Raw genomic sequence first — 25371 nt, forward strand, 5'->3', positions numbered from 1 at the left:
CCTCCATTTGCAAGTGTGTGACCTTCAGAAAGTTACTTAAAGCTTCTGTTTCCTCATCTATAAAGTGGGGATAATAGTAATTATCTAAGAATTCAAGGGGATGTGATGATTGTGATTGCACATATGAGATGATGTAATGTACTCAGTCTATTCGAGCAGTGCCTGGCACTTAGCTGCTGTGATGATGGCAGTGGTGACAAGAGTGCTACCATACTGTCTGTCACAGAATCAGTGAGTATTTCAGAGTGTAGAGAAAGATGGTAAGGATCATTTTGAAGTAGAGTAAACAGTGCAAGAATCTGCTCACCTGCAAAGTTGCCCAGGTGTGCCCTGTATGTGGCTGTCTTCATTGTTATTTTTGGTGGCTCTCAGGTCTTGAGTCAAGACGTCCCAGCTCTCCACTCATCGATATTAAACCCATCGAGTTTGGCGTTCTCAGTGCCAAGAAGGAGCCCATCCAGCCTTCGGTGCTCAGACGGACCTATACCCCCGACGACTATTTCAGGAAGTTCGAACCCCACCTGTACTCCCTCGACTCCAGCAGTGACGACGTGGACTCTCTGACGGACGAGGAGATCCTGTCCAAGTACCAGCTGGGCATGCTGCACTTTAGCACTCAGTATGACCTGCTGCACAACCACCTCACCGTGCGCGTGATCGAGGCCAGAGACCTGCCACCTCCCATCTCCCACGACGGCTCGCGTCAGGACATGGCACACTCCAACCCCTACGTCAAGATCTGTCTCCTGCCAGATCAGAAGAACTCAAAGCAGACCGGGGTCAAACGCAAGACCCAGAAACCCGTGTTTGAGGAGCGCTACACCTTTGAGATCCCCTTTCTGGAGGCCCAGAGGAGGACCCTGCTCCTGACCGTGGTGGATTTTGATAAGTTCTCCCGCCACTGTGTCATTGGGAAAGTTTCCGTGCCTTTGTGTGAAGTTGACCTGGTCAAGGGCGGGCACTGGTGGAAGGCGCTGATTCCCAGTTCTCAGGTAAGGGATGGGTTTGTGGTATTTCCCCCTGGGAGCTTTTCTAAAAAATGATTGTTTTAATTTTACCGTTTAAAAGGCTTTTTCAGATTTTTAAAACTTTTTATTTTGAAATAATTTTTGACTCACAAGAGGTTGCAAAAATAGCGGAGAGTTCCTGTGTCCTCTTGATCCAGCATGATAGCGTCTTACACAACCAGGAAATAGACATTGGTAACTAACCTAGAGCTTACCCAGATTTCACTAGTTTTTATATACATCACTCCTGTGTTTGTCTTTCTGTGAAAATTTATCACATGTATAGATTCATGTAACCACCACCACTCTGGAAGCCTTTTTTAAATGATTGATGCTGAGTTTAGTAAGGAGAATGATTGCACAGGGTATAAAGCTATCAATCATTTTGACTTTCAGAAATTGATTTGGGGGGAAAAAGTGAAGGCTGGAAAACAAGATGATGCATGGATGTTTTTCAGCCCAACTGTTAGATTGGCTTCCTTTCCCCTGTCCAGTCCAGGGAAATGTGGTTGGCTGCTCGGGAAGCCACCCACGGACCAGGCTGTGTCTCCAGTCGGCTGTTGGGCATTCCTGCATGTTAGAGGATAACTGTCTACCCATTGTGGGTGGAAGGATGTGGGGAGCCCAAGGAAAGGAAAAGACCCGGTCACTTCTTCCTCCCTCCCTCCCTTCCCATTTCTCTCTTCGCTCCCTTCCTCACTTCCTTCCCTGATTCCCTCTTCCCTTCCCTTCCCGCTTCCCTCTTCCCTCCCTTTTCCCCTCCCTCACCTCCTTCCTTCTCTCCCTGTCCTGAGTAGGAACAGGGACGGGAGATGGGGAAACAAGGGAGGGGGCTTTGGCCACCATGAGGTCAATAAGAGTTGCCTTCCAGGCCAGGCGCAGTGGCTTATGCCTGTAATCCCAGTACTTTGGGAGGCTGAGGCAGGAGAATCACTTGAGTCCAGGCATGTGAGACCAGCCTGGGCAACACAATGAGATCCCGTCTCTACAAAAAAACAATGTAAAAATTAGCTAGGCATGGTGGTGCACATCTGTAATTCCAGCTACTTGGGAGGCTGAGGCAGGAGGATCTCTTGAGCTGAGTTTGAGGCTGCAGTGAACTATGATCGAGCCAGTACACTCACTCCAGCTCACTCCAGGCTGGGTGACAGAGCGAGACCCTGTCTCTAAAAAAAAAGATTGCTTTTCCATGGGGAGCCATTTGGTGACGTGCAGAGAAAATGGCCTTGGATCTAATCTGCAACTTTCCTCCCACTGCCTAACTGTTGCTAGGCCCCTCTGCTCCCTCACCTCACTTCAGGTGAAATGGAGGTAGCAATACCACCTTGCAGCGAGGGCCTGGTGGGTGGTGAGCTCTCCACAGTGGCAGCCCCAGTTGTCAGGAGAGGACGACTTCTATTGTGAACCCATTCAGGGTGAGCCTGTAATGCATCGCCTTCCAGTGCACTAAGCGGTAATCACACCTGGTGAGTATCTAATTGGGCAGACAAGAGGCAGGGAGTGTTCCGGTTCACTCCTGATGCTGAGCCTTCTTGCGGCAGAGGAGCTGGCATCTCCTGAGCTGAGTCAATCTTGGGGCTGCCGTCTCCCTTCCATCTGAAGAGGGACAGCCAGGCCTGTTTTATGTCACTGCGGGAGCAGGTTTCTCCCAGACAAGGGCTGGCTCCTCACCCTTGATAAAGCTGCAGGCTGTGCTTTAGTTTCATGGGGACCTTTGGGTGCCTCTAAGAATTAAAAGTATTCATGTGTATAGGGCTGAGTGCCATGGCTCACACCTGTAATCCCAGCACTTTGGGAGGTTGAGGTGGGAGGATGGCTTGAGCCCAAGAGTTCGAGACTAGCCTGAGAAACATAGTGACACCTTATTTCTACAAAACATTAAAAAAAAAAATAGCCAGGCATGGTGGCATGGGCCTGTAGTCCCAGCTACTCGGGAGGCTGAGGCAGGAGGATTGCTTGAGCCCAGGAGTTTGAGGCTGCAGTGAGCTATGATTGAGCCAACGCACTCCAGCCTGGGCAATAGAGTGAGGCCTTGTCTCTAAAAATATAAAATACCAAAAGTGTGTATAAAGTTGAAATATTGCAGGCAGGTCAACTGCTCTAACTGCTCATCTGATTTACACTCTGGTCTGTCACACTCGGGCTTCCAGCCTTGCTGGTGCTATTATCAGCCAAGTAGTGGCTGTTAATGCCTTTAGTTGTGGATTTGACTCTTAAATCCTGGCTGTAAATGCCTTCTGTCTCTCATTCCTGGTGATGATGAGTGTTTTCTTAGTACTGTTCAAAATAGTTTTTGGAAGCGTCATCTGGACCCGTAAGATATTTGTTTTCCTTCTCTTCTCCCCTCTTTATTATTCTTTGTTTTTTTCTTCTCTGATCTGCTCTTCATTCTGTTTTTCTTGAGATCCTATTATGTGCCCAGCATTTCTAGTTGGATTAATAAAAATGAATCCCATACCATTCCTCGCAGCAGGAAACTTCCAATCTAGTGGGAAAGAGAGTTTCGTAAACAGCAAGCCATAATGCAGTGTGCTGCATGCGGTAATAAATGGGCAATCAGCACTCATTTTGATTTTTTAAAATTATTTTGTTTTATTATTTATTTATTTATTTATTTTGAGACGGAGTCTCGCTCTGTCCCCCAGGCTAGAGTGCAGTGGCGCCATCTCGGCTCACTGCAAACTCTGCCTCCCGGGTTCACGCCATTCTCCTGCCTCAGCCTCCTGAGTAGCTGGGACTAAGGTGCCCGCCACAGCGCCTGGCTAATTTTTTGTATTTTTAGTAGAGACGGGGTTTCACCGTGGTCTCGATCTCCTGACCTTGTGATCCGCCCGCCTCGGCCTCCCAAAGCGCTGGGATTACAGGTGTGAGCCACCGCCCCTGGCCTATTTTTTTTTTTTTTTTTTGAGACAGAGTCTCGCTCTGTCACCCAGGCTGGAGTGCAGTGGCCGGACCTCAGCTCACTGCAAGCTCTGCCTTCTGGGTTTACGCCATTCTCCTGCCTCAGCCTCCCGAGTAGGTGGGACTACAGGCGCCCGCCACCTCCCTCGGCTAGTTTTTTGTATTTTTTAGTAGAGACGAGGTTTCACCGTGTTAGCCAGGATGGTCTCGATCTCCTGACCTCGTGATCCGCCCGTCTCGGCCTCCCAAAGTGCTGGGATTACAGGCTTGAGCCACCACACCCGGCCCTGGCCTATGTTTTGTTTTTAGAAACAGAGTCTGGCTCAGTCACCCAGGCTGGAATGCAGTGGTGCAATCACAGCTCACTGCAGCTCCAAGCTCCTGGGCTCAAGAGATCCTCCCACCTCAGCCTCCTGAGTAACTAGGACTACAGTTGTATGCCACTGCACCTGGTTAGTTTTTTTAAAAATATATTTTGCAGAGATGGGGATTTCGCTGGGTCGCCTAGGCTGGTCTCCAACTCCTGGTCTCAAGCGATCCTCCCACCTCGGCCTCCTAAAGTTTGCTGGGGTTATCGGCATGAACTACTGAGCCCCGCCAAAACTCATTTTGTTAAGAATGATCAAAATTGGCCTTGAAAATGGACACCATATTGAAGACTGAGGTACCATCTCTCAGTAATTCCAATATGGTAGGTCTTGACCGTTGGAGTGGATCAGGATGTATTTGCTCACATTTGGGGAGCAAATGTATTTCAGGCAGAAGTTTTAAATGATGAAATCCACTAGGAAGGTCATGCTATATGGGTATTTCACTTTGAATACCAGACTCATACTAGTGAGGCAAGAAACACACAAAGAGAGGCACTGGAGACTCTGACTGAGGAAAGAATATGTTCCTATTGCCCAGCTAATGCTTACTCTGGAATTTATGCTCTTTGAGTGGAAAAGCCGGTTGTCTTACGTGCTGCCAGCAATCATATGAAAAAAAGCTCATCACTGATGATTAGAGAAATGCAAATCAACACCACAATGAGATACCATCTCATACCGGTCAGAATGGCTACTATTAAAAGGTCCAAAATAACAGATGTTGGTGAGGTTGTGGAGAAAAAGGAATGCTTATACATTGTTGGTGGGAGTGTAAATTAGTTCAGCCATTGTGGAAGACAGTGTGGCAATTCCTCAAAGACCTAAAGACAGAAATACCTTTCGACCCAGCAATCCCGTTACTGGGCATATACCAAAGGAATATAAGTTGTTCTATTATAAAAACACACACATGCGTTATGTTCATTGCAGCACTATTCACAATAGCAAAGGCATGGAATCGACCTAAATGTCCATCAGTGATAGACTGGATAAAGAAAATGTGGTACATATATACCATGGAATACTACACAGTCATGAAAAAGAACAAGATCATGTCCTTTGCAAGAACATGGATGGAGCTGGAGGCCACTCTCCTCAGCAAACTAACATAGGAATGGAAAACCAAATACTCTGTGTTCTCACTTATAAGTGGGAGCTAAATGCTGAGAACACATGGACACAGAGAGAGGAACAATACACACTGGAGCCTTTTGGAGGGTGGGGGGTGGGAGGAGGGAGAGGATCAGGAAAAACAATTAATGGATACTAGGCTTAATACCTGGGTGATAAAATAATCTATACAACAACCCCCCATGACACAAATTTACCTGTGTAACAAACCTGTGCTTGTACTCCTGAACTTAAAATAAAAGTTAAAAAAAAAAATTAAGTTCTGCAAAAAGAAACAAAGAAAGAAAGAAAAAAACAAGCTGGCTGTCTTTAGCTGGGTTCCCTAGAAGCAGAGCTGGAGATGGGGATTTGGATGTAGATTTGTTGCCAGGGCTGCCCTAACAGAGCACTACAAATTGAGTGGCTTAAAGCAACAATAATTTATTGTCTCACAGGCCTGGAGGCAAGAAGTCTCAGATCAAGGCATTAGCAGAGTCATGTTCCCTCTGAAACCTGGAGGGGAAGCTCTCCTTGCTCCTTCCTCGCTTCTGGTGGTTGCAGGAAGTCCTTGGAATTCCTTGGCTGGAGCTGCATTGCTCTAATCCCTGCTCCACCATCACATGGCCATTTTTGCCCTGTGTGTGTCTATGTCTCTTCTCTTCTTCTTCTTCTTTTTTTTTGGAGACGGTGTCTTGCTCTGTCGCCCAGGCTGAAGTACAGTGGCATGATCTCGGCTCACTGCAAGCTCCACCTCCCAGGTTCACGCCATTCTCCTGCGTCAGCCTCCCGAGTAGCTGGGACTACGGGCGCCCGCCACTACGCCCGGCTAATTTTTTGTATTTTTAGTAGATACGGGGTTTCACCATGTTAGCCAGGATGGTTTCCATCTCCTGACCTTGTGATCCGCCCGCCTCGGCCTCCCAAAGTGCTGGGATTACAAGCGTGGGCCACGTCTCTTCTGTTCTTATAAGGACACCGGACACCAGTCATATTGAATTAGGACCCACCTGACTCCAGTGTGACCTCATCTTAATTTAAATAATGACATATACAATGAACCAATTTCCAAATAAGGTTCCATTCTGAGATACTGGGGGTTAGGACCTCCACCTGTCTTTTTTTTTTTTTGAAACAGGGTCTTGCTTTGTCATCTAGGCTGGAGTGCTGTGGTATAATCATGGCTGAATGCAGCCTTGAACTCCTGGGCTTAAACAGTCCTTCTACCACAGCCTTTCAAGTGACTGAAACCATGTGGTACCACAAGTGTACACCAACACGCTCAGATAATTTTTTAGTTTTTGCAGAGATGGAGTCTCATTATTTTGTCCAGGTTGGTCTCAAACCCCTGGGTTCAAGCGATCCTCCCGCCTCGGCCCCTCAGGTGCTGGGATTAAAGACGTGAGCCAGTATAGCTGGCCTGACTACTGATTTTTGTTAGAAGATAACATCTGCCTTCACCAAATTGGTTGGTTGGTCAGTGGAATGGGAAGGAGAGGAGGCAGTTGTGTAATGGTGTATAAGACAAAACTATTCAATTTCTTATTTTCAGCCTACTCTAATGGTGTGTGGAGTTGGGCTAACGCTAGTTAAACTTTCTTCTTGGAAAACCCGTATGGAAGATGAATGGGTGGCTTGTGGGCCAGCATATAGGCACTTCCTGGTTCAGGGCAGAACATCCCATCTATCTTGCAATGTCCCATCTGACTGCATCTTTGATTTTAGCATTCAGGAAACTGGCAGCTAATGGAGCTATGGCATTTTGGGGGTCTCAGGGATAAGGTTGGCTGGAAGATAATGAAAATAAGACCATATTAGCCAACATGGAGAAACCCTGTCTCTACTAAAAATACAAAAAATTAGCCAGGTGTGGTGGTGGGCGCCTGTAATTCCAGCTACTTGGGAGACTGAGGCAGGAGAATCGCTTGAACGCAGGAGGTGGAGGTAGCAGTGAGCTGAGATCATGCCATTGTACTCTGGCCTGGGCAACAAGAGTGAAACTCCGTCTCGAAATTTAAAAAAATATTATTAATTTTAATTGTGGGAAAATACACACGCCATGAAATTTACCATCTTAACCATTTTTGCCTGTACAGTTCGGTGGCATTAAGTTCATTCACATTATTGTGCAACCATCACCACCATCCATCTCCAGAACTCTTGCAAAACTGAAACCCTACACCCATTAATCAATAACTCCCCATCTCCATCTCTCCCCAGCCCCTGACAACCATCATTCTACTTTCTATGAATTTGACAATTCTAGGTACCTCATATAAGTAGAGTCATAGATTATTTTTCTTGTGGCTGGCTTGTTTCACTCAGGATAATGTCTTCAAGGTTCATTTGTGTCATAGCATGAGTCAGAATTTCCTTCCTTTTTAAGGCTGAGCTGAATAATATTCCAGTGTGTGTGTGTGTGTGTGTCATATTTTGTCTGTTCATTCATCCATTAATGGACACTTGGGTTGCCTCCACTGTTTGGCTATTATAAACAATACTGCTATGAACATGGGTGTACAGATGGCTTTTTGACCAACTGTGTGTGTGTTTTTTTAAGCCGTAAAAATATCCATGATGTAGGCGGTTCATTTTCTCTTGAGTTCATATGGGTTGGGGAAGGAAGAGCAAGGACAGTGGAGAGATTAGATGCCCCGTGGCCATGCGGGAACCGTTCTGAGCATTAGGAAGGATACATAGTTGTATGTCCCATCCAGCGGGATCGTTAACACAGACCTTGGAGGAGGGGGTGGGAATTTAGAGAGACAAGAGACACAAGAAATGGAGACAAGACAGTATCCTGATCAAGTCTCGTTTAATGGCGGCAGTGCAATGCCTTATATAGGCTGGCAGGGAAGAGGAAGGGCTCAGAGCAGGCGGGGAGGAGAATAATGAGAGACGTCACCAGGCGCATGCTCGGTAGACTTAGTCTTTCCCGGGCGTGGGAGGTTATCTAAGCGCGGGCGGGAAAAGTTCGCACGTGCGGGTAAAGTTGATGATGAAGAACCAGGAAGTGCGCCATCTTGTCTCCACAATGCAGAGCTTAAGCAACAGAGGCCGCGGCAATTTCCAGGCCTCACGGCTCCAGACAGGTCCTCCTTTTTTATATTATTAGTGACTAGAAGATAGTCCCTCGGGAACTGCGCCTGTCTTAGGTTGGAGTGACACATCTCTTCACTGGTACCCGTCATGGGATTAGGCAGTAGCTATGACGGCCCTCCTGTCTTAGGTGAGAGATGACACTCTCTTACCCGTCATTGGCTGTCCAGTTCAGCGCACAGGGAAGGTGGTTTACGGCAAGCGTAAGTATGGACCACCGTGATCTTCCTGTTCGAGGCGATGATAATGGACCTGTATGGGTTTGGCTTGGATGGCCTCGATTTGTTGCTTAATGAATGTCATGAGCTTATTGAAGATTATAGGCCCCAAAGAGAGTAAGAGCAATAGGCAAAGCAGGGGGCCCAATAATGGTATAATATAGGGGAGGAGTCCATGGAACCCAGTCCAAAATGGGTTATCAGTCATTTCTTTTCGTCGTTTTTCTAGGTCTTCTTGTAGACGCTTGATTTTATCTCTGACGATCCCGGACTTGTTGGCGTAGAAACAGCACTTTTCCTGCAGAGCTAAGCAGATACCTCCGTGTTCGGCAGTTAATAAATCTAGGCCTCTTCTATTTTGGAGCACTACTTCTGCCAGGGAATCTACTTGATCTTGTAGATCCTGTATAGTACTTGAGATGGCCTGCATATCGTGCCGTTGTTGTATATGCGTAAGGGCCTCACGTGGATCACCGAGGCCGGCATGAACCTGGAATACTTGGCAAGTCATCACTAAGGTCCAGAGGGGCCTGTAGTTGGAGTTCATCTCCGTAATAGAAGGAAAAGGTACTCTCAGGGAGAGAGTTACTCCCTGGATTGGTTATTGTTAGGTACCTGTCTTACCAGTCGCTCTGGTAGCCATCTGGCTGCATCATGAGCTTGGGAAAAAACACAAACTGAGCCTCTTCCCCAGATTAACACTGGGTCTGGACCATGCCATGTGTTGTCTAATGGGTCTTTCCACTTAACCATGGCAAATTGTTTTTTGGAATCAGAATGCCAAAATCGATCAGCTGCTGATTTGTTCAGATCATCTAAATTTAAAAAATTCAAAATAAAGAGTCTGTGATTAAGGATATTTCTAGGGGTGCCCTTAGTAGGGTACCATTCTCCCTTTTTTATTTTGTCAATGGTGGTTTTTAAGGATAGGTGAGCTCTTTCAACTATTCCTTGTCCTTGAGGGTTATAGGGAATACCAGTAATGTGTTTTATTTGTAATTTAAGACAGAAGTCTTGGAAGGCTTTGGATCTATAGCCAGGACCATTGTCTGTTTTTAGTTGTTTAGGCTTCCCAACTATGGAAAAACAGTGTAGTAAATGAGCTATGACATGTTTGGTATCTTCTCCTGTTTGTAAGGTGACAAGTATAAATCCACTAAATGTATCTATACATACATGGACGTATTTTAAGTTACCGAATTCTGAATAATGGGTGACATCCATTTGCCAGATCATGTTGGGAACTAGTCCTCTTGGGTTAATTCCTAAGTGAGGGACTGGTAGGTGTGTTACACAGGTCTGACATTGTTTGACTATTTGTCTTGTTTTAAACATTAGTCTTAGAGTTTGAGCATTAAGATGATGTAAGGCATGAGTGGCTTGTGCTTGGGTTAGGTTTGTGTTTGTAGCTATGGCTACTGTTTTGGTTGCCATGTCAGCCATTTGGTTGCCCTGGGATAGGGGTCCTGGCAATCCAGAGTGAGCTCTAATATGTCCAAAAAAGAAGGGAGTTGATCCGTCATGTATTAATTGTTGGCATTGTAAAAATAACTTGGCTGTGTCTGACACGTTTGATTTGTGCTACGGTCTCAAGTAGAGACCTGTTGGGATGGTAAAGGATTTCCCTGACTGTCAGTTTTAGATTTACATTCATTAGCCCAATGTTTTCCTCTTTTACACCTTGGGCAAAGGCCTGGAACCTTTGCTTCGGAGTTTTTATTTGAACCCCCGCCGCAATCTTTTGCAAAATGTCCCCTTTTGCCACATTTAAAACACCCTCCTTTTTCTTTGTTCGTATTATTAAGGAAGTCTTTTACGGTTTGTCCACTGAAAGCTGCGGCCATTGCTAAACCCTGTTGATAGGAGGGCCCAATGTCTGAACAGAGACGGATATATCCAGTTAAGTCTGTTTTCTTTCGATAAGGTCGGATTGCCGCTTGACAAGCTGGATTGGCATTTTCATAAGCCAATTGTTTAACATAATCTACACCCGCCTCGGCGTTACCAAAAATCCTTCCTGCGGTTCTTATGAGCCTATGTACAAAATCTGCGAACGGCTCATCAGGTCCCTGCTTGACTCCAGTGAGCGAAGCTCCTGGGTCTCCTTTAACAGGGAGTTTCCTCCAGGCTTTTGTAGCGGCCGCCTGGATTTGTGAAAATAGTCCAGGGTCGTATTGCATCTGAGCATCAGTGTCGGTATAATTACCCGAGCCAGTTAACATATCAAAGTCCCAACCGTTTCCTGCCTGTTGGTTTCTTTTGGCTGTATCTCTGCAATTTTCAAAAAAACTCCGATTTCCAAATCAAATGATCTCCCCCTGAGAGGACTGCTCTGACTAGTGTGTTCCAATCTGTTGGAGTAAGCCAGTTATCGGCCACAGACTCTACTATAGCAAGAGTGTATGGAGCAGTAGCTCCATATTGAGAAACACCAGTTTTTAATTCTTTTATGACAGTGAAATCAAATCCATTATGATGCCTCCAGGCCTGACCCTGTCCATCTACAGTTTCAGTTACCGGGAAGATATCTTTAGGGGAGGATTCCCTGTCTCGGCTAGTAGAAAATCTTCCTTTTGGGACATGTTGTCCGGGCCGCTGAGGTGGGCGAGGGAAGCCTCCCATATTCTCTGAATTAGTTACACTCTCATTTCCTGTTTTTAATTTTTGCAGCCTAGTGATTAGTGACTGATGTAACTCTTCTAGCTTAATTTGCTCTTCAAGCTGAGCGATTCTTTCTTTGAGTTCCTCTTTTGGATTGACTACCGCCATTACGTTGGGTGCAGAAGCGCCACGTGTCCCGTTATAGGGAGGCGGACGCAAGAAAAAGGGAGGCCAGTTAGGATTATGATATCTAGCTGCCTCTTCCTTTAAGTCATCCCAATTTACATCTGAAAGGTCAGGATTGTCGTTACTTTTATCTTTTTGTGATATTTGCAGAATTGGGTTTTTTTTGGGCCTTTTCTCGCCTAGCATCATTTTGTCTTTTACAGAAGGAGCCTTGGCCCCCTCGTCATCACTTTCAAGAGAAATAAGATCTACTTCTTTGTCTGGCGGGGGGCTCCCGAGGTTGGTCTGAGAACTGACCTTTAAAATCTCCTCAGTCTGGGTGACCGCAGCCATTACTTGTGGATCGGCCTCCTTTTTATCTATTAGATCCTTGATTAAATTCCAATAAGAAAAGGCGGTTACAGGAATTTTTTCTGGCCCAAAGGTATTATAATAATCTTGAAAGGCGTCTCCCACCCTCCGCCATCCTTTTATATCAATGGTTCCTTCCTGTGGGAACCAAGGGCAGGTATCTTTCACAAAATCAAAAAATCTAAATAAGTCACCACTTTTAACCTTTACTCCCCGTGTCTTTAAAGCCTCTTTTAATTGCCCTACGTAGATTTGATGCTGGCTTAATTCTTGTCCCATTTCGGGCGCGTAACTTACCCTCAACTCCGACGCAGCAGGCTCCCACCACGGTCGGAGGGATTTTTCTTTCACTTTAGTCGCCGGCCTTTCTATGCGCCCTCTTCCTCACGCAGTTCCCTCGTATCCAAGCCCCGCGTTTGGGCGCCACGTGACCCGTCCAGCGGGATCGTTAACACAGACCTTGGAGGAGGGGGTGGGAATTTAGAGAGACAAGAGACACAAGAAATGGAGACAAGACAGTATCCTGATCAAGTCTCGTTTAATGACTGCGGTGCAATGCCTTATATAGGCTGGCAGGGAAGAGGAAGGGCTCAGAGCAGGCGGGGAGGAGAATAATGAGAGACGTCACCAGGCGCATGCTCGGTAGACTTAGTCTTTCCCGGGCGTGGGAGGTTATCTAAGCGCGGGCAGGAAAAGTTCGCGTGCGCGGGTAAAGTTGATGATGAAGAACCAGGAAGTGCGCCATCTTGTCTCCACAATGCGGAGCTTAAGCAACAGAGGCCGCAGCAATTTCCGGGCCCCAACGGCTCCGACAGTTGTATTCATTTGGTAAGTCTCATCCAGTATTCCTAAGGCTTGTGCGTTTCACTGTATGTAAATTTAACCAAAAAAAAAAAAAAAACCCCCGCCATAAACAAACACTGAACTCTGGTTAATTATATGCCAAAATGTGTATGGGTGCCATGGTCTGAAGGTTTCCTAAATTCATATGTTGAAATCCTAACCTCGAGGAGCTAGTATTCAGATGCCTTTGGTGGTTAGGCTGTGAGGGCAGAGCCATCATCAGTGGGATTAGCGCCCTTGCAAAAAGGTTCCAGAGAGTTGCCCCTTCCTCCATGTGGGGCAAAACCAACAGGTCCCATCTACGAGGAATGGTCCTCAGCAGACATGAAATCAGCTGGTGCCTTGATCTTGGACTTCCCAGCCTCCAGAAGGGTGAGAAATAAGTTTCTGTTGTTTTCAAGCTACCCAGTTGATAGTGTTTTTGTTACAGCAGCCTGAATGGACTAAGAGAGTGGGAAAAAGTGTACCAATGTCAGCCACTTATTTTGAAATGCATTCAAAAAAGATAGAGTGATAGATGGATAGGGATGAAGCAAATAGAGCATATTTTAAAAACAATTACAGCATTCTTAATATCAGTAACTTTTCATTTGGAATCTAAAGTATATGTCTAAGAGTGTGCACTGTACAATTCTTTTTTTTTTTTTTTTTTTTTGAGACTGAGTCTCATTCTGTTGCCAGGCTGGAGTGTAGTGGCATGATCTCAGCTCACTATAACCTCTGCCTCCTGGGTTCAAACGATTCTCCTGCCCCAGCCTCCCAAGTAGCTGGGACTACAGGCGCCTGCCACCACACCCAGCTAATTTTTTGTATTTTTAGTAGAGATGGGGTTTCACCATGTTAGCCAGGATGGTCTTAATCTCCTGACCTTGTAATCTGCCCACCTCAGCATCCCAAAGTGTTGGGATTACAGGCGTGAGCCGCCGTACCCGGCCTCACCGTACAATTCTTTAAGCCTCTCTGTATTTGAAAGTGTTGAGAGTATAAGCCACGGCAGGCACAGTAGCTCACATCTGTAACTCCAGCACCTTGGGAGACTGAAGAGGGAGGATCACTTGAGGCCAGGAGTTCGAGGTCAACCTGGCCAACATGGTGAAACCCCATCTCTACTAAAAATACAAAAATTAGCTGGGTGTGGTGGCACATGCCTGTAGTCCCAGCTACTTGGGAAGCTCAGGCACGAGAATCACTTGAACCCGAGAGGCAGAGGCTGCAATGAGCCAAGATCACGCCACTGCACTCCAGTCTGGGTGGCAGAGCGAGACCCTGTCTCAAAAAAAAAAAAAAAAAAAAAAAGTAGACTGGGTGTGGTGTCTCATGCCTAAAATCCCAATACTTTAGGAAGCCAAGTGGGAGGATCGCTTGAGGCCAGGAGTTCCAGACCAGCCTGGGCAACATAAAGAGACCCCGTTTCTTTGGGAAAAAGAGAGAGACAGAGAATGTTCATTAAAAAATGTTGAGGAGCAAAAGACAAGAAGTACCGGTGCCAGTTAGGAAAAATCGCTGTGGTCTCTTAGGTGAGAGGTGGTGGTGATCTGGACCCCATGTAAGGTGGCAGTGACAAAGGATGCAATTTGAAAGCAGAGTCTTTGATGCCCAGGAGCAGCCTTTGAGGAAACTATAAACAAGGAATGTCAAACAGTGTGGGGTCAGCGGGGGGTGATCAGGTGGGTTTCTGCTACAGCGGTGGTTCTCTTACTTTAACAAGCATCGGAATCACCTGGGAGCTATGACTGTGGAGGCTCCCAGACCTCAGCCTCCCTGATTCTGATTTCCCACATCTTGGGTGAGAGACCCATGTATCTGCACTTGAGCCAATGGGCTGGGAGATTCCAACGTAGTTAAACTCTGGACTTCATTCCGAGAAGCACTGGGTGGCTGGTGGAAGGTGAAAGGTGAGAGGTGGAAGGTGGAAAGAGTTCGGACTTTTGAGCTGGATAGACTTGCATCTAAAACTTGGCCCTGCCACTTAGGGGCTGGCTGTTGTGATGGTTTCGTAAGCTGGCGTGGCAAGTGCTGTGCCCGGCTGCTTGAGTGGCTGGTGTGCAGGGTGCACCCAATACAGGGCTGCCACTAAGATGATATTTTATGCAGCCATTCTGGGAAGGGGTAGATTCAAGTTAAAGTGCTCTCAGGGATTCATAGAGAAGAGTTCTGAGTCATGTCAGGGTGCAATATCTTACATTACAAAGCCAAATTGCCCACTGAAGAGGAATATTTGATTTGGGCCTCAAAGAAGAAAATATGTTTAGTCAAAAGTGATATTTGCACACTGGAATGCTGGATATTTATGTTTCTGAACATTGCTTCAGCCTGAGATTTGCACTGTCCAAATGAAAACCTTTTAGACCTTTGATGTCTAGAATTCAGAGCATTGTGGCTTAGGAAGCAGAGTCTGTGTGTGTGCCCACTAACCAAGCTGTCTTCTCCAGTGTCTGCTGACACCTGGGAAAGTCATCTGTTATCCTAGTTGAGCTCCTTTAAAGACAAATATTTGAGGGCATGCATTTTCTTTAGGAAGTGATTCTGAGAAACACCAGAAGAGAAGGGAGAAAATGAGACCAATAAAGTGTCTCACCACTGTGGGTAACTAGAGCTTAATCCTACTGGGGAACTCAGTGCGAGGGGTGAAGGAGCTGGGGTATTTATTCACCCAGTTCCCATCTGGCATGGGTTGCAGGATGCTCCCAAAAGTCCTTAATTCCCTGGGCACCTCCAGCTTGCCTTATGGACATGAGTAGGAAGGACTCCACTGACCAGAGAGACCTAAGCAGAGATGTAGGGCTGACAGTAGGCAGTCAACGAAGCCTGTTCTGGTTGGGGCTAGGTGCTGTGGTGGGCACCTTTAGCATTGCTACACTTTCTCTTGCCACCCTCAGGGCTCAGAATGCAGCATCTTCCATGCCTTCCCTTCTCCCTGCTTGCCGTCTCTCTTCTTTTCCCCTTTCCTCTGATCAGGAAGGTGCAATGCAGATGAATAAGAACATTGGCTAAGCAGAAGCCTGTAAAGAAAAAGATGCCATTCCTCCCTTCTTATAGAGGTGCCCAATCTTTGCAGGTGACTGTCTTGGCATCTCTGAGCTTTTGGGGGACGAAGGACAAGGAGAATCTATAGCTGTCTCCACTCAGCCAATGCTCCCTCTCCCCTCATCCCTTTTACATGTACATACTGGGAGTAGTAGGGAGGATTGTGAATGCTGCAGAACCGCCTCTCTGCCTCTTACAAATCCCAGAGAGAGATGTTGGGTCCTAGATGTTGCTGGCCCCTGGGTGCTTCCCCTTGGTCCTCACTCTGGTCCAGGGCAGCGCGTTCTGCGGTCAACAGGAAATACTCTCACTCAGCATCCTGCTGATGCACAGGAAAAGGTTTGGCCAGACCCTGGGGCAGAGTAAATACCCCATAGACATCAGCATTTGTTGTTATTTCATGTTGGTTTATTTATTTATTTGAGACAGGGTCTCACACTGTCACTGAGGCTGGAGTGCAGTGGTGTGATCACGATCACTGCAGCCTCAAACTCCTGAGCTCAGGCGATCCTCCCGCCTCAGCCTCCCAAGGAGCTGGGACCACAGGTGTGAATCACCACGCCCAGCTAATTAAAAAAATTTTTTTTTTTTTTTGTAGTGACAGAGTCTTGCTATGTTGCCCGGGCTGGTCTCAAACTCCTGGCCTCAAGCGATCCTCCTTCCTTGGCCTCCCAAAGTCCTGATATTGCAAGTGTGAGCAATCATGCCCAGCCAAATAAAAGGGTTCTAGTCTTGGTATCTTTGGCACTTGGAAGGAACTCAACAGATGTCTTCTGAACTGAACAAATATTGTCGTGTAAAGAGCATGTGCTTTTGAGTTAGACGGATCTCGTTAAGAGTTCCAGCTTCACCATTTCCCAACTGTGTGAACTTGGGTCTAACTCCTAGGCTATAAATTAAGGATAATAATTCTTACTGCATGGGGAACTGGGGGAGCATTGTGAGGATAGCGATGGTGGCAAACTCTCACATAGCACTCACTGTGTCCTGGGCATTCTGCTAAGTGCTTTTATTGTGTGAACTATTATCATCACCCCGTTTTATAGATGAAGAAACTGAGGCATGCATTAAGCAATACACCCAAGCCACAGAACTGGGACTGGAACCCATGTCATCCAGCTGCAGAGGCTGTACTCTGAGTCATTCTACTCCACGACACTGCCTCTTTCATTTATTTTACCTTTTTTTAAAAAGAAAACAAAACAAAACACTTTTTTTTTTTTTTTAAAGAAATTGGGGAGTTGGGGCAGGCATGGTGGCTCACACCTGTAATCCCAGCACCTTGGGAGGCTGAGGCAGGCAGGATCACCTGAAGTCAGGAGTTTGAGACCAGCCTGGCCAACATGGTGAAACCTCATCTTCACTAAAAATACAAAAATTAGCTGGGCGTGGTGGTGGGCGCCTGTAGTCCCAGTTACTCGGGAGGCTGAAGCAGGAGAATCGTTTGAACCCAGGAAGCGGAGGTTACAGTGAGCCGAGATCGTGCCACTGCACTCTAGCCGGGGTGAACGAGCGACACTCCATCTCACCCCTGTAGTCCTAGCACTTTGGGAGGCCAAGGCGGGGGGATTGTGTGAGTCAGGAGTTCAAAACCAGCCCAGAGAAAAAGAGTGAGGTCCTCATCTCTATAAAAAATGTAAAAATTAGCCTGATGTGGTGATGCACATCCACAGTCACAGCTACTCGGGAGGCTGAGGTGGGAGGATCGCTTGAGATGGGAGGTGGAGGCTGCAGTGAGCTACGATGGCAACACTGCACTCCAGCCTGGGTGACAGAGCTAGACCCTGTCTCAAATGAAAAAACCCACCAAAACCAAGAAGACCCCAAAAGAGATGGAGTCATGCTATATATGCTGAATAAATGCTGATTGGGAACCCAGGTGCCAGAAGCTCACAGGGAGGGACCGAAGGAGGGAACGTACCAAGAAGAGGGGACATTGAGGCACAATTGAGATTGAAACCAGAAGGAATTGGCTTAGAATCTGATTTGCATTTCAATTTATACTACTTTGGTCATAACCATGCCCAAGGCAGACAGAAGATAGAAGAATTCATTATTGTTATTATTTTTAAAGGCAGAGTCTTGCTTTGTTGCCCAGGCTGGAGTGCAATGGCATGATCTCGGCTCACGGCAACTTCTGCCTCCCGGGTTCAAGCATTTCTCCTGCCTCAGCCTCCTGAGTAGCTGGGATTACAGGCATGAGCCACCACACGTGGCTAATTTTTGTATTCTTAGTAGAGACAAGGTTTCACCATGTTGGCCAGGCTGGTCTTGAACTGCTGACCCCATGTGATCCACCTGCCTCAGCCTCCCAAAGTGCTGGGATTACAAATGTGAGCCACCAGCGCAGCTGAAGAATTTTTTTTTTAAATGACTTTATTTTTTAGGGCCATCTTAGGTTCGTAGGAAAATTGAGAGGAAGGGACAGAGGTTTCCCGTATACTCCCTGCCCCCACACATATGTAATCTCCTTCATTATCAGCATCTCCCACCAGAATGGTACATTTGTTACAACTGATAAACCTACACTGACACATCATTACCCCAAATCCATAATTTACATTAGGATGCTCTCGGCATCGTGCATTCTATGGGTTTGGACAAATGTATAATGACATGGGTTCACCATTGTAATGTCATCCAGAATAGTTTCTCTGGGACATTTTTTTAAGCCAAAATACTTGATAATTCGAGGTGCTCAGAGTTATGTGCTCACTGGACCCGGTACTTGGAAACTGCCTGGAGTTATAAACGCCCCCAGCCTGCCTTGTCAGCTGCCAAAAACAGCCTGGGAAACAGAGACACCTTACTGCATTTTGTATTTTGAGATCACTGACCACTTGGTACCTCACCAGCCAAGGCTCTTGACAAGGCAAATGTCAGGTTTCTTAATGAGAAATCCCTCTTTAACTTGCCCTGAGCTGCTGTCAGCTTTGACCCTCTCCGTAGAGTCCTGGCCTTTGTGTGTATGTTAAAATTGTTTCCTGCTCAGGTTCTGATGAACAGCAGTGTTTTGGCAATGTTGTGCAGCCAGAGCTGGGCCCAGGCCAAAGTCTTACCAAGCAGTCATTAACTAGAAGTTTCTTTTCGTGCAGTCCTTCATGTTTTCTTCCTCCTTAAATAGAAATTGATTTTGCATTTTAGACATCAACATGCAGTTTTTTGTTTGTTTTGTTTTGTTTTTTTAGAGACAGGACCTCTAAAGAAAGAGAACAGGGCCTTCTCTTTTTTTTCTTTTTTCTTTTTTTTTTTTTTTTTTGAGACAGGGTCTCACTCTGTTGCCCAGAATGGAGTGCAGTGGTGCAGTAACAGTTCACTACAGCTTCTACCTCCTTGGCTCAAGCAATCCTCCTGCCTCAGCCTCCTGAATAGCTGGGACCACAGTCGTGAGCCACCATGCCTGGCTAATTTGCTCAGCCATGTTGCTCAGGCTGGTCTTGAGTTTCTAGCTCAAGCAATCTACCTGCCTTGGTCTCCCAAAGTGCAAGGATTATAGGTATGAACCACCGTGACCAGCCTCAACATTCACTTTTGATTCCTAGTTATTAAATAAACTAGAAGAGGAATCAGAGATGATTTAGACCAACTTTCCTGTTATATAGACTAGAGAACTGCAGCACAGAGAGGTTGAGTGACTTGTCCAATGTCACATGGCTTTTGGGAAGGAGGTCTTGCTGTACTGTACCAGCACTCAGTGTACTAACTTCTTTACCCCACAAGGGAGGTGATCTCATGATGGCTAAGAGCATAGACCCTGGAGTCATACAGACTTGGCTTCAAGTCTTGGCTTTGCCATCCACTAGAGGTGTAGGCTCAGGTGAGTTAGTTGTCATCTCTAAGCCTCAACTTCCTTGTCTGTAAATGGGGATCATGTGGTGTGCTGGCTTCCAGAGCCAATTGTTAAGTTTTCAGGAATTTTGCATGCTGGTTGACATCATCACATTGATAGCTGGAGACCAGCTATTGTATATGAAATTGACCAGTGTCATAAGTTAGAACCTCTGCTCCCCCCACCCCAAGAACTAAACATTTACCATCACAATACCAATTGCAGGTTATTGTGGGCAGTCAGACTTAGTACTTATGAAGCACCAAGATCAGAGAGCCTGGCACATGTTTACAGTGGTGCCATATAGTGGTCAAGAGCACAGACGTAGTGTCCTTTAATGTTCGGGTCAGAGCCAGCCCAACCACTTCCAGCAGTGTGACCTTGGGTAATTACTCAATGTCATTGATAATAATCATTGCTAGCTCTCCCTGAGTATTACCATGGATCAAGTACCATTCTAAGGGCTTTCATTTCCACCCAGGGGCCATTACTATTCCCATTTTACAGTTAAAGAAACTCAGGCACAGAAAGTTTGAGTAACTTACTCAAGGCCATGAAGTTAGTGAATGGAGGAGGCTGTGTTCAATTGAACATGAGGAAGCTGTGTTAACTGTTGTCCTGTCTCACTGAGGCTCAGCTTGTTGGAAAATGGCAAGAATAACAATGCCAACATCAAGGGTCATAGTTAGGCTGTCATCTGATAATGCTTGTGGCATGAGGCAAGGCCTCAATTAATATGAACTTCCTACTGGTAACACTAAATAAATGTCACTGGCAGTTATTACCATGGTGATTACATTGAAATCTTCCTAGCCAAGACGTTTCAACTCAGTTTGATTAAGGAGAATAAAGTAATATGTGTCATCCAAGCAATTCATCAACTTCATCTGGGATTGAGAAGATGAGGCTATGAGCTCTGAGTGGTCAGTGGGTGGTTGGCCCAGGTTTCTGGTGGTAAGCTCCAGAGAGAACATGAAGGGCTTTGTTCAGAGAGGAAGAAGTCTAATGTTTCCATGGACTGTCAACACTGATTGAGCACATATGTATGGCAGGTTCCAGGGCTACAAACATGAGTGAGGGCCTGGTCCCTGCCCTTGAGACTCTCATCATAGTGTAATAAGTACGAGCATTTGTCATTTGTGTCCTGTTTCCTGACACTGTGCAAAGTGTTTTCTATATGTGGTTCCACTGCAGACTCACTCAAGCCTGTGAGGCATGGTAACCATCCTCATTCTACACAGGAGGAAACTGAGGTCCTGGTCAATGAGTGACTCCCCTGAGGTTACTCAGGGAATGGTAGAGTTTGGACATGAACTTAGACAGGGTGACTTCTGAGCTCAATACTTCTTATTACCTGAAGTTGCCTTTGAAAAACAGTCATGGCCATCAATATCTATTATAGTAGGCTGGGCACAGTGGCTCACACCTGTAAACCCTGCCCTTTGGGAGGCCAAGGCAGGAGGATGCTTGAGGCCAGGAATTCAAGACCAGCCTGGGCAACAAATCAAGACCCCTTCTCTACAAAACAAAAAATTAACAGGCATGTTGGCACACACCTATAGTCCTACTTACCTGAGAGGCTGAGGCAGGAGGATCCCCTGAGCCCAGCAGTTCAAGGCTGCAGTGAGTTATGATTGCACCACTGCACTTCCAACCTGAGTGACAGAGCAAGACCCTGTCTTAAGAAAAAAAACTATGATATTGATATCTAAGAAGGAGAATACTAATGGGGCGATAAGAAAAAGGTCTTTACATTTAAAGCAGCAGCAAAACTGACCTTGGCAACTTAAGGAAAATGAGGAATAAGATGATGATAGGCTCACTTATTAAATCTGGGCTGTAAGTCCTTCACATATATTAACTCATTTAATTCTCTCAACAACTATATGATTGGTGTCCTTACTATCCCCATTGTACAGATAAGAAAACTGAGGCCGAGGAGTTAGGAAACTTGCCCACAGTCATCCAGTTAGTAAATGGCAGAGCCAGGACTCATGTCAGGCTCTCTGGGAGAAAGAGAGGGTGGTATTGAAAGGATAGTGGAGCAGTTTATAGAATCAAAAGAAGTGAATCACCAAGGCCTCAGGGTAGCTCTGGGACTCTCTAGACTAGGTCCCTATGGACTTCTCTCTAGAGCAGTGCCCCCCAACAAATACAACATGGGCTGCATATTAATGGGCCGTACATATGGGCCCATATACATGACCATAACTTTAAATTCCTAGGAAACACATTTTACAAACTAAAAAGAAATAGGTGAAATCTACTCCAATATTATTTTAATGGAATCCAATACATCCAAAGTGTTATCATTTCCACAAGTCATCAAAGTAAGATATTATTGATGTGAAATTTTACATTCATTTTTCACACTAAATGGTCGAATCCGTTGCCTCTTTTACACTCACAGGACATCTCGATTTGCACTAGCCGTATTCAAGTGTGCAGCAGCCATAAGATGCAAGGGGTTCCTCTACTAACAGCAAAGCTTTAGAAGGATCAGATTAATTGACTTGGCTCCATGGACTCAGGTCACTCCCTCTTCATTTCTCTTCATTCAGGTTTTATTTTTAGGTGATAGAGAATCCAGTGGGTTGCCCCCTTGGGCAGGGTGTCCAGGGCAGGTGCGGTCAGAAGGTGTGGCTAGAAGGTGTTTGATCTTGACTTTTACTACAGCTGGTGTTGGCCTCAAGATGTGTGTAAACCCAGTGTTGAGAGAAAGAAAAGAAGAGGAGAGGTGAGACTGAGGGTTTAATTTCAAAAGAGCTTCTGTCCACGCTGGTGACCCTGTGACCTTCCTTAGGGAATTAAACTGGGCAACCGAGGGGTGATGTGTGGAGGTGGAAGGTCACATCAGCTCATCAACATCACTAGAATAAAGGCTGCACGTTCCAGTGGGGGGTCCAGCTGGGGGACGGCTCTGACTCCCCACCACCCAGGGCTCTCTCAATGGTCTCTCAGTGTTCTTGAGGCCAACAGTAGAGGTCTGCTTCAGCATCGGATCCCACTGAGGCCCCAGCTGCTGCTGGACAGTCCAGGGGACCACATCACCTGCACATAGAGCCTGTGCGAGAGAGGAAATTGGTTTCTGGGTGGCACCAAGGTGGTCATGGAGGCCTGTTTATCTGTGGCATGGAAGTACTTGCCTCCCGAGATTTGTGTGATGTGTCAGGACCCTTTGGGTCACAGCCAGCCAGGGACACAGCCCCAACTCAGGCTTCCTTCATGGGGGACAGGGGAAGAGGTACTTAGGGAACTGAGAATCCCAGGAGTTCCCTGAGTTTCAGGCACAGCTGAATTCGGGGACTCAAACCTTGTCATCAGATAGACTCTTACACAGTAGATTAGAATCAACCAGCTGACTCCTGTACAAATACCCAGTGTTAGCTCCACCCAAATCACAGCAAAAGAGCTTCTGACACTGGAAGAAGTGGAGAGGGGAGGAGTGCTAAATAGATAGAAGCCACAGATACCTCCTCTGTGGCCCCCCAAAACCAAAGACTGAGAGAAGGTGCCATTTTCAATAATAGGGAGGGCTTCTAAGGGCAGCAGACATAAGAAAGGAAAGTAGTTACAAGGGATGCCCCTGCTTTTTTTATTTTTATTTTTATTTTTTATTTAAAGAAAGACCAATAGATCTATTAGATTCTTATGGTGTGCCAGTATAGTGGGTAACGGGGTGGGCTTTAAAATCTGACAGACCCAAGTTCCAACCCTGACTTGACCACTTACACCTTCATTCATTCAACACATACTTACTGAGCACTTGCTTAGTCCAGGCACTAGTGTTCCAAGGGATACTCACTGTGTGACCTTGGGGAAGTTACTTGACTTCTCTGAACCTCAATTTTCAGTGGGGAAAGTTGGAGTAAAAGCCAAAAAGCATAGTTTTCAAGAGTTCAGGATCTGGAGCTAGCTTCTTTATGTTCATGCCTTGTAAACAGTTTTTACTCACACTTCTGACACCAAATGTATGGGTTTTTTTCTCATACCAACCATTTCTCCATTTCTCTGGACACCAACTTGGTGTCCTTCAGTTCAGTTCATACTGACACTAAATATCTGGAGTTAGTGCAGACACCAAAGGTTGAGGTCTCAGTCCCATAAGATTGCCCCCACTTCAGATACCAGTCAAAATCCCCAGGGTGCCACCTGTACCTCTGACTGACCTGGCTATAAATTGGGAATTTCCACGACCCCCTCCTCAAGTTCAATAATTTGCTGGAAAGGCTCATAGAACTCAGGAAAGTGCTTTACTTACTATGACTAGTTTATTATAGAGGACACAACTTAGGAACAGCCAAATAGAAAGGATGCATAGGGCAACACATGAGGCAAGGGGTTGTGTGTGGAGCTTTCATGCCCTCAACGGGCACAGCATGCTCCCAGCACCTTGATGTATTCACTAACCTAGAAGCTTTTTGAAAACCTTCATTTAGGGTTTTTATGGAGATACCATTATATAGGCAGGATGGATTAAACCATTGGCCATTGGTGACAGAACTCAACTTCCAGCCCCTCCCCTCCCTGGAGGTCTGGGAGTGCAGCTGAAAGTTCCAACCTTTCAATCATGCTTTGATCTTTCTGAAGACCAGTCCCATCCAGTCATCTTATTAGCATACAAAAGACACTCTGATCATTCTGGACATTCCGGACATTTTATTTTTATTTTTATTTTTATTTGAGACAAGGTCTTGCTCTGTCACCTGGGCTGGAGTGCAGTGGCGCAATCATAGCTCACTGCAACCTCGACCTCCAGGCTCAAGCAATCCTCCCACCTGAGCCTCCCGAATAGCTGGGACTACAGGTGTGCACCACCATGCCTTGCTAATTTTTTAATATTTTTTGTAGAGATGGGGTTGCCCGGGCTGGTCTTGAGCTTGTGGGCTCAAGCTATCCCTCCACCTCGACCTCCATAAGTGTTCAGGGGTTTTGGAAGGTCTGTGTCAGGAACTGGGGACAAAGATCAAATGTGTATTTTCTATTCACACCCTGGCTCTGCCACCTGCTTACAGTGTGATGTCAGCACATGCCTGGACCTTTCAGGCATGAAAGATCCCTTTACTCTCATGTATGACAAGGATAATAACAATAACTCTCCCATAGGGTTGCTGTGAAGATTAAAGGGGAAAATAAAGGAAAGCACTTGGCCAGGCGCGGTAGTTCATGCCTATAATCCCAGCAGATTGGGAGGCCAAGGAACCTGGATCACTTGAGGTCAGGAGTTGAAGACCAGCCTGGCCAACATGGTGAAACCTTGTCTCTACCAACAATACAAAAAAATTAGCTGGGCATGGAGGCGCGCGCCTGTAGTCCCAGCTACTCAGCAGGTTGAGGTAGGAGAATCATCTGAGCCTTCATCATCATCGAAGGGCCCTTTGAGAACTGAATGACATAATGTGATAAGAAGAAAGGTGTTCAGCCCCTAGTGTGGTACAGAAGTGCTTGGTCAATGTCTCTGCTGTGGTTATTATTCATTTATTTAGTCAACATGTTAGGGGGTTGCCCATGTGTCGGCTCTGGCCTGGGTCTTGAAGATAAAGTGATAAGTGAAGGGCTCGCAGTCTAGGCTGAAGGCCACAGTTAGAACCCAGAATCCTGAGTGGTTCCCTCTGCTGCAGGGACTCAGTCATGGCTCTGTGCCCAATGCAGCACCTTTGCCTGGCACAGGGTGGAGCTTCTGCTGGTAGAATAAATGGCCACGCGTTCACTGCAAGAGGTCTCAGGCTCATAGGAAAGCACGTGGGCAGGGGCACCTGCCCTGCTGTGGGTGGGCTGGGCATGGGTTGGGGGGTTGGTGGATGGTCTGGAATGTTCTGTTTACCTGGTAC

General features: G+C 46.3%; 1 protein-coding gene across 7 annotated transcripts in view; it reads left to right on the plus strand.

The window, feature by feature from the left end:
* The window catches only part of SYT17 (synaptotagmin 17), a 129895-nt gene that overhangs the window by 14792 nt on the left and 89732 nt on the right, over positions 1 to 25371 (plus strand). For all 7 annotated transcript variants that reach the window (XR_004055514.1, XM_030925620.1, XM_010367103.2 and 4 more), the window contains one exon: positions 373 to 992. Coding sequence is in view for 6 of the 7 variants with exons in the window: in XM_030925620.1 (XP_030781480.1) it covers positions 373 to 992 (620 nt within the window). In the remaining variant the exon portion in view is untranslated. The remainder of the gene's footprint in view (positions 1 to 372; positions 993 to 25371) is intronic.

The sequence above is a fragment of the Rhinopithecus roxellana genome, chromosome 20, assembly GCF_007565055.1.
Source record: "Rhinopithecus roxellana isolate Shanxi Qingling chromosome 20, ASM756505v1, whole genome shotgun sequence".
Classification (NCBI taxonomy): Eukaryota; Metazoa; Chordata; class Mammalia; order Primates; family Cercopithecidae; genus Rhinopithecus; species Rhinopithecus roxellana.